This window comes from Lepidochelys kempii, chromosome 5, assembly GCF_965140265.1.
Source record: "Lepidochelys kempii isolate rLepKem1 chromosome 5, rLepKem1.hap2, whole genome shotgun sequence".
Lineage (NCBI taxonomy): Eukaryota > Metazoa > Chordata > Testudines > Cheloniidae > Lepidochelys > Lepidochelys kempii.
Genome location: NC_133260.1, coordinates 121,597,064 through 121,612,879, shown reverse-complemented (window position 1 = coordinate 121,612,879; position 15,816 = coordinate 121,597,064). Strand labels below are relative to the sequence as shown.

General features: G+C 41.3%; 1 protein-coding gene across 6 annotated transcripts in view; it reads left to right on the top strand.

Annotated features, from left to right (window-relative positions):
* The window catches only part of PTBP3 (polypyrimidine tract binding protein 3), a 122,032-nt gene that overhangs the window by 93,003 nt on the left and 13,213 nt on the right, over positions 1 to 15,816 (top strand). For all 6 annotated transcript variants that reach the window (XM_073345644.1, XM_073345646.1, XM_073345648.1 and 3 more), the window contains 2 exons: positions 10,984 to 11,061; positions 12,443 to 12,582. In XM_073345644.1, the coding sequence (XP_073201745.1) occupies positions 10,984 to 11,061; positions 12,443 to 12,582 (218 nt within the window). The remainder of the gene's footprint in view (positions 1 to 10,983; positions 11,062 to 12,442; positions 12,583 to 15,816) is intronic.

Here is a 15,816-nt window from a genome sequence, read left to right as displayed (position 1 = left end):
TTTGCACCCAGAACCCCCCAACAAGCTCCTGTGCATCCACATCCCTCCCGCACCCAGATCCCCCACTGAGCCGCCTGCACCCAGATTGTCCCACTCAGACCCCTCTCAACCCACACCTGGATCCCCCCACTCTAAGCCTCTTCATACTTGCAAACTGCCTTGCTGAGCCGCAGGAGCCTGCCTGCCCACACCTGGTGCGCCTGGCATGGAGGGTGGGTGCTTCTGGGGCAGGCCAAGTCATTGTGCTGTGTCAGGGTTGGGTGCAGCTTCACTGCTGAGTCTGTGTCAGGGGTGGTGGGAGCTGCACAGTGATCTCCCACCTCAGTACAGCCAGTGGCCTGTGCTCTCCAGTACCGTGCTGGAGCCTCCACATTTATTTGAGAAATAAAATTTGCAGAATTTTAAAATATTGTGCTCATAATTTTAAATTTTTTGGTTCAAAATTCCCTCAGGAATGTAGTTATGATGCCCCTTTACCACAAATTAAGTGTAGTTTTGCTTCTCACTGTTCCTTGTGTATCTACACCAGGGGTGGGCAAACTTTTTGGCCTGAGGGCCATATCTGGGTATGGAAATTGTATGGCTGGCCATGAATGCTCACAAAATTGGGGGTTGGAGTGCAGGAGGGGGTGAGGGCTCTGAGGTTGGGCCAGAAATGACGAGTTCAGGGTGTGGGAGTGGGCTTCGGACTGGGGTGGGGGGTTGGAGGGCAGGGGTAGTGAGGGCTCCAGCTGGGGGTGCAGGCTCTGGGGTGGGGCTGGAGATGAGGGCCGTAATTTGCCCACCCCAATCTATACTATACTGTGTGTTTGTAATTGAACTTCACTTCTTCTTCATGGTTTTTGGCTTTTTAAAGAGTTTTTCGCTTTTTATCACTAAGTAGGGGGTTTGCACCTCTCCTTAGTAGAATTTCTTTTGTTGGTTTTGGGAATGTAGAAATTGCCATAGTGAATCAGACTAAAAATTCATCCACTCATTATATTCTCTCCAACTGTGGTCAGTGCCGGATGCTGTAAAGGGAGGTGTAAGAACCCCATGTTAGGTATATGTGGTATTTTCTGCCCCCCTGCAAGAACTTATCCTGATCTCTTAGTTAAAGATTGCCTTGAGAGCATGAGGTTTAATATTCCTCCGACATTTATAATTAATTTTTAAAATTTTTAAATTTTAAATCGATATTTTTGGTATCTATAAATGGTGGTAGTGTTTGGAACTTGGTATTTTCTCAGCCTCAACAACTTCTGGTGGCAATGAGTTCCACAGTTTAACTATGCATTGTGCGGAAAAGTATTTCCTTTTGTTGGTTTTAAATTTGCCATCTTTTAATTTCATTGAACGTTCCCTCAGGAATGAGGTATGGAAGTAAAAATTTCTAAGTAGGTATGATTTTGGGGGAGGGATTGTGTTTGTGAAAGACTAGTTTAAGTGAAATATTGGAATATGAGCTGCTTTGCTTACTGATCAGCTTTTGTAAAATTTAAAAACTGGAGATGTATTATAAGTAGTTTTAACAATTTATTGTGGGTAAAGGTATTAATTGAGTGATACTAAGGATTTAAAGAGACCATATTTGAGACGTGTTGTAGCCATATACACTTGTATTCCACAAGGCTGCTTAACAGTTAATGCACTGCAGTTATGACAGCAGAAGAGACCAAAAATTCCAATATATTGGCTGTCATGTTGGTATTGTGGCTTTGGCAATTTTATTTAAACAACCTTAATGGTAATGGAAATTATGAAAAAGAGGCATTTGACTAGCTGAAGGAGATGTAGCCATCTGTGCTATTTTGACAAGTATTTCCAGCTTTCTTGGCAGACAGCAACTACAGCTGACAAGTGAGATTTCTAGCTCTTGGCTGTTGGATGGGTCTTCATTAAGGGCCAAATGCTTCCCTTGTTGTGTACAAAAATAAAATATATTTCTGTAGTGCAGTCCAACTGGTCAAAGTGCTACAAACATGGGTAAGAAAATCTTATTTTCCTCTAGCACAGTATAACTTTTCGATGTAGTCCTGAGATGACTCTCTTTGCTGTTTGCTTGTAGGGGTTTTGTTAGGAAGTATGCACATAATCATACACTCATAGAATATCAGGGTTGGAAGGGACATCAGGAGGTCATCTAGTCCAACCCCCTGCTCAAAGCAGGATCAATCCCTGACTAAATCATCCCAGCCAGGGCTTTGTCGAGCCTGACCTTAAAAACTTCTAAGGAAGGAGATTCCACCACCTCCCCAGGTAACACATTCCAGTGTTCCACCACCCTCCTAGTGAAAAAGTTTTTCCTAATATCCAACCTAAACCTCCCCCACTGCAACTTGAGACCATTACTCCTTGTTCTGTCATCAGCTACCACTGAGAACAGTCTAGAGCCATCCTCTTTGGAACCCCCTTTCAGGTAGTTGAAAGCAGCTATCAAATCCCCCCTCATTCTTCTCTTCCGCAGACTAAACAATCCCAGTTCCCTCAGCCTCTCCTCATAACTCATGTGCTCCAGTTCCCTAATCATTTTTGTTGCCCTCCTCTGGACTCTTTCCAATTTTTCCACATCTTTCTTGTAGTGTGGGGCCCAAAACTGGACACAGTACTCCAGATGAGGCCTCACCAATGTCGAATAGAGGGGAAGTCCCTCAATCTGCTGGCAATGCCCCTACATATACATCCCAAAATGCCATTGGCCTTCTTTGCAACAAGGGCATACTGTTAACTCCTATCCAGCTTCTCGTCCACTGTAACCCCTAGGTCCTTTTCTGCAGAACTGCTGCTGAGCCATTCGGTCCCTAGTCTGTAGCGGTGCATGGGGTTCTTCCGTCCTAAGTGCAGGACTCTGCACTTGTCCTTGTTAAACGTCATCAGATTTCTTTTGGCCCAATCCTCTAATTTGTCTAGGTCCCTCTGTATCCTATCCCTACCCTCCAGTGTATCTACCTCTCCTCCCAGCTTAGTGTCAGCTGCAAACTTACTGAAGATGCAATCCACACCATCCTCCAGATCATTTATGAAGATATTGAACAAAACCGGCCCGAGGAGCGACCCTTGGGGCACTCCACTTGATACCGGCTGCCAACTAGACATGGAGCCATTGATCACTACCCGTTGAGCCCGACAATCTAGCCAACTTTCTATGCACCTTATAGTCCATTCATCCAGCCCATACTTCTTTAACTTGCTGGGAAGAATACTGTGGGAGACAGTGTCAAAAGCTTTGCTAAAGTCAAGGAACAACACGTCCACCGCTTTCCCCTCATCCACAGAGCCAGTTATCTCTTCATAGAAGGCAATTAGATTAGTCAGGCATGACTTGCCCTTGGTGAATCCATGCTGACTGTTCCTGATCACTTTCCTCTAAGTGCTTCAGAATTTTTAAAGATTGGCACTACACTAGCCTTTTTCCAGTCATCCGGAACTTCCCCCTATCGCCGTGAGTTTTCAAAGATAATGGCCAATGGCTCTGCAATCACTCCGCCAACTCCTTTAGCACTCTCAGATGCAGCACATTCGGCCCAATGGACTTGTGCTCGTCCAGCTTTTCTAAATAGTCCTGAACCACTTCTCTCTCCACAGAGGGCTGGTCACCTTCTCCTCGGGCTGTGCTGCCCAGTGCAGTAGTTTGGGAGCTGACCTTGTTCGTGAAGACAGAGGCAAAAAAAGCACTGAGTACATTAGCTTTTTCCACATCCTCTGTCACTAGGTTGCCTCCCTCATTCAGTAAGAGGCCCACACTTTCCTTGACTTTCTTCTTGTTGCTAACATACCTGAAGAAACCCTTCTTGTTAGTTTTAACATCTCTTGCAAGCTGAAACTCCAGGTGTGATTTGGCCTTCCTGATTTCCCTCCTGCATCCCCGAGCAATATTTTTATACTCTTCCCTGATCATTTGTCCATCTTCTACTTCTTGTAAGCTTCTTTTTTGTGTTCAAGATCAGCAAGGATTTCACTGTTAAGCGAAGCTGGTCGCCTGCCATATTTACTATTCTTTCTACAGATCGGGATGGTTTGTCCCTGTAACCTCAAATAGGATTCTTTAAAATACAGCCAGCTCTCCTGGACTCCTTTCCCCCTCATGTTATTCTCCCAGGGGATCCTGCCCATCCGTTCCCTGAGGGAGTCAGTCTGCTTTTCTGAAGTCCAGGGTCCGTATTGTGCTGCTCTCCTTTCTTCCCTGTGTCAGGATCCTGAACTCGACCATCTCATGGTCACTGCCTCCCATGTTCCCATCCACTTTAGCTTCCCCTACTAATTCTTCCCAGTTTGTGAGCAGCAGGTCAAGAAGAGCTCTGCCCCTAGTTGGTTCCTCCAGCACTTGCACCAGGAAATTGTCCCCTACCCTTTCCAAAAACTTCCTGGATTGTCTGTGCACCGCTGTATTGCTCTCCCAGCAGATATCAGGGTGATTGAAGTGTCCCATGAGAACCAGGGTCTGCGATCTAGTAACTTCTGTGAGTTGCCGGAAGAAAGCCTCGTCCACCTCATCCCCCTGGTCCGGTGGTCTATAGCAGACTCCCACCACGACATCACCCTTGTTGCTCACACTTCTAAACTTAATCCAGAGACACTCAGGTTTTTCTGCAGTTTCATACTTGAGCTCTGAGCAGTCATACTGCTCCCTTACATACAGTGCAACTCCCCCACCTTTTCTGCCCTGCTTGTCGTTCCTGAACAGTTTATATCCATTCATGACAGTACTCCAGTCATGTGAGTTATCCCACCAAGTCTCTGTTATTCCAATCACATCGTAATTCCTTGACTGTGCCAGGACTTCCAGTTCTCCCTGCTTGTTTCTCAGGCTTCTTGCATTTGTGTATGGGCACATGAGATAACTCGCTGATCGTCCCTCTTTCTCAGTATGACGCAGGACCCCTGCCCTGTCACGCGCTCTGGCTCGTGCTTCCTCCCGGTATCCCACTTACCTCAGGGCTTTGGTCTCCTTCCCCCGGTGAACCTAGTTTAAAGCCCTCCTCACTAGGTTAGCCAGACTGCTTGCGAAGATGCTCTTCCTTCTCTTTGTTAGGTGGAGCCCGTCTCTGCCTAGCACTCTTCCTTCTTGGAACACCATCCCATGGTCAAAGAATCCAAAGCCTTCTCTCCGACACCACCTCCGTAGCCATTCGTTGACTTCCACGATTCGACGGTCTCTACCCAGGCCTTTTCCTTCCACGGGGAGGATGGAAGAGAAGACCACTTGCGTCTCAAACTCCTTTATCCTTCTTCCCAGAGCCACATAGTCCGCAGTGATCCGCTCAAGGTCATTCTTGGCGGTATAATTGGTGCCCACATGGAGAAGCAGGAAGGGGTACCGATCCGAGGGCTTGATGAGTCTCGGCAGTCTCTCCGTCACATTGTGAATCCTAGCTCCTGGCAGACTTCTCGGTTTTCCCGGAGGGGGCGGCAGATAGATGACTCAGTCCCCTGAGGAGAGAGTCCCCGACCACCACTAATGAAGTTAGCTGTGCTTGTTTGGCAGTCGCACTGTTTTAAAAGTAAACAAAAATGAAGCCATTGAATATTTCTGCATAATAAAATAAGAACTATTTCTATTTAAAAACAAAATTATTGTAAGTCATCAGTACGGTATCATGGAAACTTTGGGGTCTCTCTATGCTTAAGATTGTGACGGTTACAAACCTGGTAAGTTCTGTTGAATCATGCTTAACTAATTTGCCTGAAACTTCAGCGAGAGGGAAAGAGTGATTATGGTACCATAGATTAAGAAAAGACTTGGCTATGATGCAGGGCTTACATTACACATTTGTGGGCTGAGACTGGTACAAGCACCACCTACCTACTCCACCAGGTCCTTTCTACTTTAACAAATAACTCATAATTCTCCACCAGTGCAGCTGCACCAAAAAGCGTGGAACTGCTGGTATAGATAGCTTTCAGGCATCTTTACCACTGTCCTCTAACCCTAAGGGTTTAAGATGTCTGCAATCACAAGAAGACTTAACGCTGCGGGCAGTAAAAGATTAAAAATATCAGATTTCTAGCATCTGGTACAGACCTTTATTTGAAAAGAATGGTGAGAATTAGATAGTTGCACATGTGAAGGGTAAGAGGTAAGGTGTTCCTGTCTGGAGAAATAGGGATCCAGATTTTCCAGCCGTGGTAGCATGAGTGAAAGTGGTAGAACAGACAGGGCTCAAGTATCTGAAGATAAAATGTCCTGATAGTGAAGAAGCTGGAACCCTGGGCTGCTTCTTTGTTATAGCAAGTGGAGGCTGCAGTGATAGAAAATTCAGATAAAGCAAGCAACAGTGGTAGATAATTATCAATATGTACATTTAGTGATTTTAGCCCTTATTTTAGGATTTGGATATTGCAGTTTTTTTAAGTAATTACTAAACTGCTGTATTTAAAATCATTTGAATGTTAAACATTTGGGTAGATATCTCATGTTAAAAAACTTCTGATGCATTTTGGAATAAATTTGATTTGAAAAAGCTTTTTTCCCCATAAGGCATAATAGATTTTCTGAATGTTTGCTTAAAATCTGCAGTCAACTAGATAGCAGAGGATGTTGTACATATGCTAGAATTCCTGATCTTCCTATTTTAGCTGTATTCTATTCTTACGTGTCTGTTTGGTATCGGTGTCCAACATACAGGTCCCATCTGGCAGAATAAAAGCCCTTTGTCATTGCTTCTTCAGTAATAAATGATCATGGAAACCAGGACTGTGAATGAATGATTAGTACCCATATTCCCAAAACTTGTCAGTATAATGCACAAGTGCATGTATTACAAGCATAAAATGTGATGTGATTAATGCTTTGCATTGTTTGTATAAGGGACACTTTGTGACTACAGATAAGAGGGGTAGTAGGCTGCCAAAATAATTTCTCAGAGCTTAGGTGTCTGCTTCAGTTGTTAATGTGGTCATTCCTACAGTATTGCACTATACCCACTAATATCCATGTTAGTTTAGGAAATGTATCTAATTCAATTTATCACTTCTGCCTTTGGGACTTAAGTAGTCAAAAAATGAACATACCATGATCATGTTACTTATTTACATTATGTGTAGATGACCCCCTTCATTTTCAGTTTAAACTGAGTTTTACTGAAAAAATCGTGGGTTTTACAAGAAGTATTCATTTTTTCCCAAATTTTCACCCTACTTTTGTATCATTCAAATATATAAAAATAACTTGTTTTATTAAGGAAATACAGTATGTTGCATGAGATATATGTATTACTATAATACACTAGTCTGTGTGTATATGCAAAGCTGCCTGTTGAAGTGAGGCTGTCTATTTGTATAGAAGATACACACAATAAACAGGCACGCGCAGAAGTTCTGAATGTACTGATGAATCTCACGTCCATCACATACATATTTCAAGCTGTTAACAGATAAGTTAAAGATCTGACACGCTAAAATGGAAAGAATACAAAAATCTGTATCAGAATACATTTCACAACACAAGGAGATATTTCAACGTTTTAAAAAAACAAACAGGAGAAAAGGATGAAGTTGAGTGTATGCAGTGCAAATGGTGTGGCCCAATTATTAAATGTAAATATTTATAGGCTAATAGTTCTAAGTCTACAACAGTAAGCTGTTGGTTCAAATGAAAAGTTTGATTTGGGGATTAGAGATATATTGTTAAACTCAGAGGTAGCATTTGTTTTGAATTCTGTTTTAGTTCTGTATCATACCACATTGAATTCCATTCATCAAAGCATTACTCTACTGAATACTTTTTTCTTCTGTCCACCAAAATAAACCCTAATATTTACCCAGAAAAATATTAATATTAACCGATTTTCACCAGGTGTTGTTTTTTTTTTGTTGTAGTTGTAGTAATAAACACTGATAAATTCCTGGGGTAAATGAAATAAAATAAAAACTGAAAACGTAGGGCCCTATGTGTAGAATGCATTTCTCAGAAGTGGGGGACTAAAATGTAGTTGTGTGTGTAAACAGATTCTTTTGTTTGCTTAACATTTCATTTTGAAAGGGAGGAGTGGTTGTGTGTGTATGTACACAACACCAACCTATGTGCTGCTCAGGATAATTGAGTGATTTTAAAACTCACTTAAAATGAAAGCCGTTAAGAAAGCAATCTTTGTTGTAGTTAGGGCTCCACATGTTTCCTGATTCCCAGTTTGTGGCCTTCATCTTTGCGGGTGGGGATTTGAGCACTTGGGAAAGCCTGTTTGTGATTGTAGAATAAGCGCATTTGCTAGATAGTTCTTCTAAACTCATTTTGTTGTATATTGTTTCAGGCTGTATCAGTTTGTTCAATTAATGTTTCCCCCTGAAAACTTCTAGAATACAGTTACATTTTGTAAGTAAAAGATGGGTGGCATATTGAAAACTAAAAATTTGGGAAGTGTGTAAAATGAATTCAGTTGAATAGCAGAGCAGGTGACTGTACTCTGTCATCTTGAGTTTATTTCTTAATTCTTTGTTCCCTGAAGTCTTCCCAAAATGTGACTTCAAGTGGTCATATGTGAGGGCAATGTTTGAGATCCTGTCCTTGAAGCTTACTTTTGAACATATCCAGATTGTTCCCATAAGTGTTTAATCAGAATCTTAAGGGCTGTCTATGCGACCATTTTGTTTGTGGCAAGGTGGGGTGTGACTCTACCCCACACTAGCCTGCTGTAGACTAACTGACCTTGTGAGCCCTGCTGATGCATTTAAACAGTTTGTTAATGTGTTTTGATCTAGTCCTGTTTCAAAGAGGACATTAACGGAGTCCACAAGAACACTTAGTCTGCAGTAAGCTAGTGCAGGGTAGATTTACACCGCAGCTTGCCATAAACTAAAGGTTCACGTAGACATGTCATTAGACATGAGAAATTAAAAAGATCCAATAAAATATCTAGTCCATCTATTTGCCTTCACATTTGTTTTGTGAGGTTTTCTAATCTTGTATGTTTCATGACTGGGCATTCATTGCTTTCCTTGGGGACAGCATTCTATGGTTTAATACTGTACTTTGCTGCCAGGCATTTTCACGTGTTCATCTTAAATCTTAACCTTTTAATTTTATTTGGTTATTTATAGTTATATCCCCTTTTGTTAACATACATTCCTTTCCTTCCTAAGTGTTTACAACCTTCACAAATAAGTGAACAATTACCACATTTCTTATTTCTCCTTTCTCAAATAGCTGTCTGAGGCTGTACATATTAACATCCTCATATTGGCTGTAACCTTCAATTTATCAGAATATGTGAGGGCATTGATGGGGACATCTGTCACATGTGCTTATGGAGAATAGGAAAGCATTTTGACACAGTCAGAGGAAGGAGCCAGCTCCTGGCAAATCTTGTTGATACCTGGTATCACGTAGGATTCAAAATCCCCTGTCCACAGCCTCACTCTCTGAAAAGCACTCAAGTTAGCGTGGCTCAGACTTCTCCTCATAACCTTATGCCTCCTCCCCTTCAGTTGAATTCTTAAACGCAGAGGAGAAACTTTTGACCTGGTACAGTGTCTGAACTTAGCTGGACAATGCTCTGCCAGTCTGCTTTTTGCTGCCGTATCTTGCCAGCAGAGTAGCCTTTGTCCCAACCTAATTTAGGAGGAGACATCAAAGCTGATGCAGAAAAAATTATTTAAAATAAATTCTAATTTTTAAAGGTAACTAAAGAAACTCCAACTAGAGATTTAACCCAAATGTAAGTGTATTGAATGGGGGTTGGTGTGGGAGGGTAGAATCCATTCACTATTTACTTTGTTTCACTATGCTAGCATTTTATCTCTTTTGATATTTAGTGTTCACATCTTCAGATTTTTATTGCAGACAAAGCAGTGAAAATTCTGATTGTATCTTCTAACCTTGTAAATAATTTTTTTCAAACATCAACTTTGTTTGTTGAACCTGAGTTCTATAATCCTAGAATACCAGGGTTGGAAGGGACCTCAAGAGGACATCTAGTCCAACCCCCTGCTCAAAGCAGGACCAATCCCCAATTTTTGCCCCAGATCCCAAATGGCTCACTCAAGGATTGAACTCACAACCCTGGGTTTAGCAGGCCAATGCTCAAACCACTGAGCTATCCCTCCCCCAATGAATTTCCCATCCTGACTCACGAAGCGTATTAGGTTCCTAATCTCCATGTCTACTTAGTGAATGTAGTTTTACATGTATTTTAATGGCTTTTTTTTTTTTTTTACAAGTATACTTGCATGTAGAAACTTCACTTAATTTTGCTATATTTCCCACATATTAGCAATCTGCAGTTACCTAAATAGCAATATATTACAAAAAACATTCTGTATAAATCAGACAGCTGCAGGAACAAACATTAGACTTGCATTTAATTTATACCATTTTTCATCTTTTTCCACCCCACACACCTAAAATGCATAGAACTAGTCATGTGAAAACTAAATTGCCATATGAGGTATATTTTTAAGCCTCATCTAAACAATAAAGCTTGTGTGACAACATGAGAGCAAAGAATGTCCAAATATGGCTGACAGTTAAGTACCCTGAGAATTAAGTGCTCTTAAATTCACTGGAGTTTATAAATCTGCATTAACCAAATATCTGAAAACAGAAATAAAGGAAAGAGAAAGTGATTCAACTCATTTTCCAGCACCATTCTCTACAGATGTTGTGTTATAAACATCCTCAATATCTTGGATGCTGGAGGCGTCTGTTAAATCTTGATCGCTAACTATAATCCCTACTGAAGAAAGGCTAGAAGTGAAGGAGTTCATCCTTTTTGCATAAATATCCCTAATGTTAAAATAAGGTAGCTCATTACATTTCTCTTTGTGATCACTGTTGGACTGGTCTACGTCAATATCCTTTTGCTTTTGATAGTATTTAGAAAACTTGTTGAAAATTATAGTGATTGGAAGGGCCACCACTAATATTCCACAGAGAACACAAAATACAGTAAAACTTTTGGAAGAGTGTTGTTCTGAACTTTCAGTGATAGGAAATGTCTCTATACTGACAATCTTTCTATTTGCTAAATATGTTGGAATAGATTTTAATTAGATGTGTCTGAATTCTAGGCACCCCAGGAATAATCTCTTCACCATATGCTGGGGCTGCTGGATTTGCCCCAGCCATTGGTTTTCATCAAGCGGCAGGTAAGTCTTTATTTTTGGTTTGGTAAATTTGAAGACTGCCTTAAATTGTTGAAATCCATCTAGTTAAAGAGAATGATAATGTAGCAATATCAAGATCTATAAGTATTCATAAAAAGCAGTCAGTCTACCTCTATTTGCATAGCATACTACCCAAAGTATTACTATTTAAATAAACTGTAGGAATTACATGTACTGTTGGTTGTTATGATTAAGGCTATGATTTTTTTCACGGAGGCCGCGGAAGTTACAGATTCTGTGACTTCCACAACCTCTGTGAATTCAGCCTTGTCGGCCGAGAGCTGTGGGGTCTCTCTCCCCCAACCCCCCCCCCAGCGGTCGCAGGCACCAGGGCACCTGGAGCTGCCCGAGGCACAGGGGACTCTGGAGCTCCGAGCCCTCACAGGTGGTGGGGGGCCCCAGAGCTGCCCAACTTCTGCAGGCAGTGTGGGGACCCTGAAGCTGGGCTCCCCATTTTGTGGGATGATTTTAGTAAAAGTCAGGGACAGGTCATGTGACTTTCTAAAAATATCCGTGACAAAATCTTAACCTTAGTCATGATCTACACTCTGTCATTTGTGCTCTGGCTTCTGATTCTACTAAGAAATTACACACAGTAAAAAGGGCTACTTGAAAGTGATAAAACTAGAAATCTGTAATTCTAAAAATGATGGATTACTATAGCTTTTTTATATATGTGCTTATCATAGAATATCAGGGTTGGAAGGGATCTCAGGAGGTCATCTAGTCCAACACCCTGCTCAAAGCAGGCCCAATCCCTAGTTTTTGCCCCAGATCCCTAAATGGCCCCTCTCAAGGATTGAACTCACAACCCTGGGTTTAGCAGGCCTATGCTCAAACCACTGAGCTATTCCTCCCACCCTTACTACTTTATTACTCAAGATCTCCTTGCAATGTCACTGTTGTTTTATTTTGAGGTAGTGAGTTTGTATTTTGGAGTGACCATCATGAGAAGTGCAAGACCCCAAAACCTACAATTAAAAAGCAAGCTCCAGTAGCACTCATTCAACTCCCAAAATAGCCCACCTGCCCATGGATGTCCCCCTCACCTCCAACCCAGATATCTCTGTGTCTGTTTTTGCCAGACATAATTGTATGACAGAAGGGACTGAGCCAAGAACATGTGGATGGATTTTTGTTGGGCTTGGAGTTTTTGTCACAGGAAAAGAGGTGGAAACCACTGGTCTATATCGTAGATAATCTTTTGGGAGAACCAACTAAAATATGCTTTTGGAACCATTTATTATTGGGTGTTGAATTTATTTTTAAATAAATCAATTGTCACATAATTTGAAATTATTTTTAGTCTTCTGAAATAGTTTTCCCACTTCCTTTGCTCCATAAATTGAGTATCATTTTTCAGGTCTTTCAGTCCCATCTCTTCCTGGAGCACTTGGTCCTCTCGCAATCACCACCTCTGCAGTGACTGGACGGATGGCTATCCCTGGAGTTGCTGGTGTTCCAGGAAATTCTGTTTTGCTTGTCAGCAACCTCAATCCTGATGTAAGCTTGAATAGGTGGAATCAAACAATGCAAGTGGTTGGTAGTTTGATATTGGCATAGAATATTTGTTAAAATATTTGTCCTAAAATCTAAATTGGAAATCAGACAAAGGAGGATAACAAATATTTTTTTACTTTGTTCATGTCAGAAATGGCACCGCAGCCACATCACTTGCTTTAAGGAATTTGAAATATTGGCAAAGGCTAGAACCATACGCTAGCTTCATAGAATCTCAGAAGAACATGGACATCCTTATTAGAAACAAATATAACATGGGGGTATAACAATGGACATACTAATTGGAAGAAGCAGTCTATTGAGAGTCTGCGGCTCTTGCAGTCAGTAGACCTTTAAAGTGAGGAGAATACACATCTATACGTGATCAGATACACTGAAACACAAAGCAAAACATTTTAAAAGGCAGGCAGCTGTTGAATAACTGTGGACTGTAGTTCACAAAAGCTTATGCTAGAATAAATTTGATAGTCTCTAAGTTGCCACAAGTACTCCTTTTCTTTTTGTAAAACAGGTGTGGTCCCTTTAGGGAATGAGGATCCTCCTTGTGCCACTCTCACCCTTACAGAGGGCAGAGTATTCTCCACAAAGAAGAGATGGGTGGGAGCAGGTAGTTAAGGATGAGATAGAAGGGTGAGTGCACCATGAGTGCCCTTCTAAACTCTTATGGGTTCTTTTCAAGCTTTGCCATTTTTCCTGGAAAAAAATCATAGGTGGTTTAGAGTCCAAAAGTAACATACAGGCTTGTGAGTGTCCTTTGACATACTGACATTTCCAGAAACCACTTTTTTGAAACCAATTGATAAATGGGAACATGTAGATTTGTTGTGTATTTTTAAATATACCTACCTTATGATTATTGTTTAGTTTTATAAATTTGCAGTAAAATTATCTGACCCAAAATATTATATAGCTATAGTATTTCAGTATTTGTTTTATCTGAAGGTGGCATAGGCAGAGTTTCTCATTAACTTATCCCCAGTTCTTTGGAAACTTAGCATAAATATAAAAAGTGTAAAATATGTATTAAAAAGATGAGTCAGATCTTATTTACAAGTTTCTTCATTGAGTCTTAGTTTTTATATACAGTACATTTGTCTGTTCATAGACTAACTGTATCATAGAAATGTAAAATAGCTGCTTGCTATTTCATACAGTTCTTTCAGGTTCACCTAACTTGTATCTCCAGAATTCTCTGATAGATGTCACTGAAATAGAAGCACTCTTCTTCACATTACCAATATTTAAAAATCTTTATTGGCAAAATTCTGATTGTACACATGCCTTTTAAGTACCTAAAATGACAAACTGCTGCAAATGTGACAAAGCAAAGAAAAACCAGTATATATTCTCGTCATAATATCCAGCTAGTTACTTTGTCTTAGTGCAAAGCATTGGGGGAAACAGACTTTGAGCAATGTTGCAGTAGTTAAAAATTCAAACTGAGGTGTGTTTTTTTTATTTTGTGCTGTAGTGTATCGAGAGTAAATTTATACACAAGCCTTTGTGGGCTGGCCAAGGCCTGGCTGGCTACAAATACTGGCTTCAAAGTGGATAATCTTATTCTTGGAAAAAATCAGTCCGTTTAAACACGGCCAAACAAAATTCCCCCTACCAGGATTTCCACAGAGGAGCTTGCAGAGTTCTTTGGGTAGGGAAGGGGCAAGGTTATGAAAATGAGCTTTCTTTTCTCACACATTTAAACTTTCTGCATGGTTTAGTCCTACACTAATTCTCCTTGCATGTGGAAACCACAGAAGTTACTACATCCATTATACACAACCCCGCTGATTGGGAACAGGAAAGAAAGGAGATAGAAAGATAACCTAAGACATAACATTTTAAAACAAATGTTGGGTTGTATCCTGATTACTGTAGTACAAAGCTGGGAGTGCCTCCTGCTGTTGACAATGAAAGATGATGATGACTCTCATTCCTAAGTGACAATATACTGCTAAACCATATGCACCTGTGAAACTTCGATCAAAGCTATTTGTAGCACTGCTGTTTTGTTTACTATTCATTGCAATTCTAAAAAGGCAATGCAAAGAACTTTGAATGCATTCTACAGTGTAAGCTAACCAGATAATTCCAAACCTTTTGAAAAGGTAATCTAAAACTCAGAACGCTGGACATGTGCTATGTGGAGAGTACCCCTGGTGGTGACTTTGTTATAAGGGTACCATTTGTGCTTCAGTAGTTACTGTGTTTGGGACAAATTCTTCTCCTAGCGCATGCATATGATACAACTTCATCCCCTTCCTGCATGTAGCCCCTAGCTATGCTGTTGACCCTGCAGCAGGAGCTCCAGCAACAGAAGCAACTCCTGCATGATGCCTGAATTTAGGATGCTCACCTTGCCCTCTCCCACTAAATGTGTATTTATTTTTTACTCACAAATGGCAAGCTGGTGTAGCTGAACTTGGAGCTGGCTTCCAGATATTTTTAAGGAAAAGGACTTCATTTCCTAAGGCGGTCTGTTATTACTGTTCATTGTTTCTAAAACTGACATATTTGGAATATTAAATGTGTTTTCTGGTTTAAAAAGGGGTTTATTCTTTTAAAAATTAGAGGAACCATCGTACAGGTGCTTGCTCATGTCAATTCCAGTTCGGTGTGTGCATGCTATGTACACAGTACCCGGAAGGTTTTTCCCCTACCCATTGGTTCAGCTTAGGCGCACCCTGGAGTCGTGCCTCCATGGCGCCGTATATAGGACCGTGCTGACCTGCTGCCACTTCAGTTCCTTCTTACCTCCTGTGCCAGTTAGCCAGAATGCTTGTTCAGTTAGATCAGTAGTTAGTAGTTGTACTTAGTTTAGTCATTATATAGTTAGAATTATTGTAGGGAATTGTTCTAGGGGTACCCCCTATTTTTCCTCTCCCTCCCCCCCAATACTGGGGCATGCCTCAGTCCCCGGAGTTTAAACACTGCACAGCTTGTAATAAGCCTATGCCCAGGATCAACCCTCATACTTCCTGCTTGAAGTGTTTGGGGGAATTGCACCAGAAGGATCGTCGCAAGATCAGTAGGTGATTCTGTCCCAGGACTCAAAAAGAGAGGTGGCAACGGTTGACGAGCCTTCTGAGGGAGGCCGTCCTCACTCGGAGCCGTGTTTGGCTAAACCAACACCTAGCGCCTCAGCATTGGTGCACAGTGCTCTGGCGTTGATGCGGGAAACTTTGGCACCAAAAAAGGACTCTGATAGAGACGCTTGGC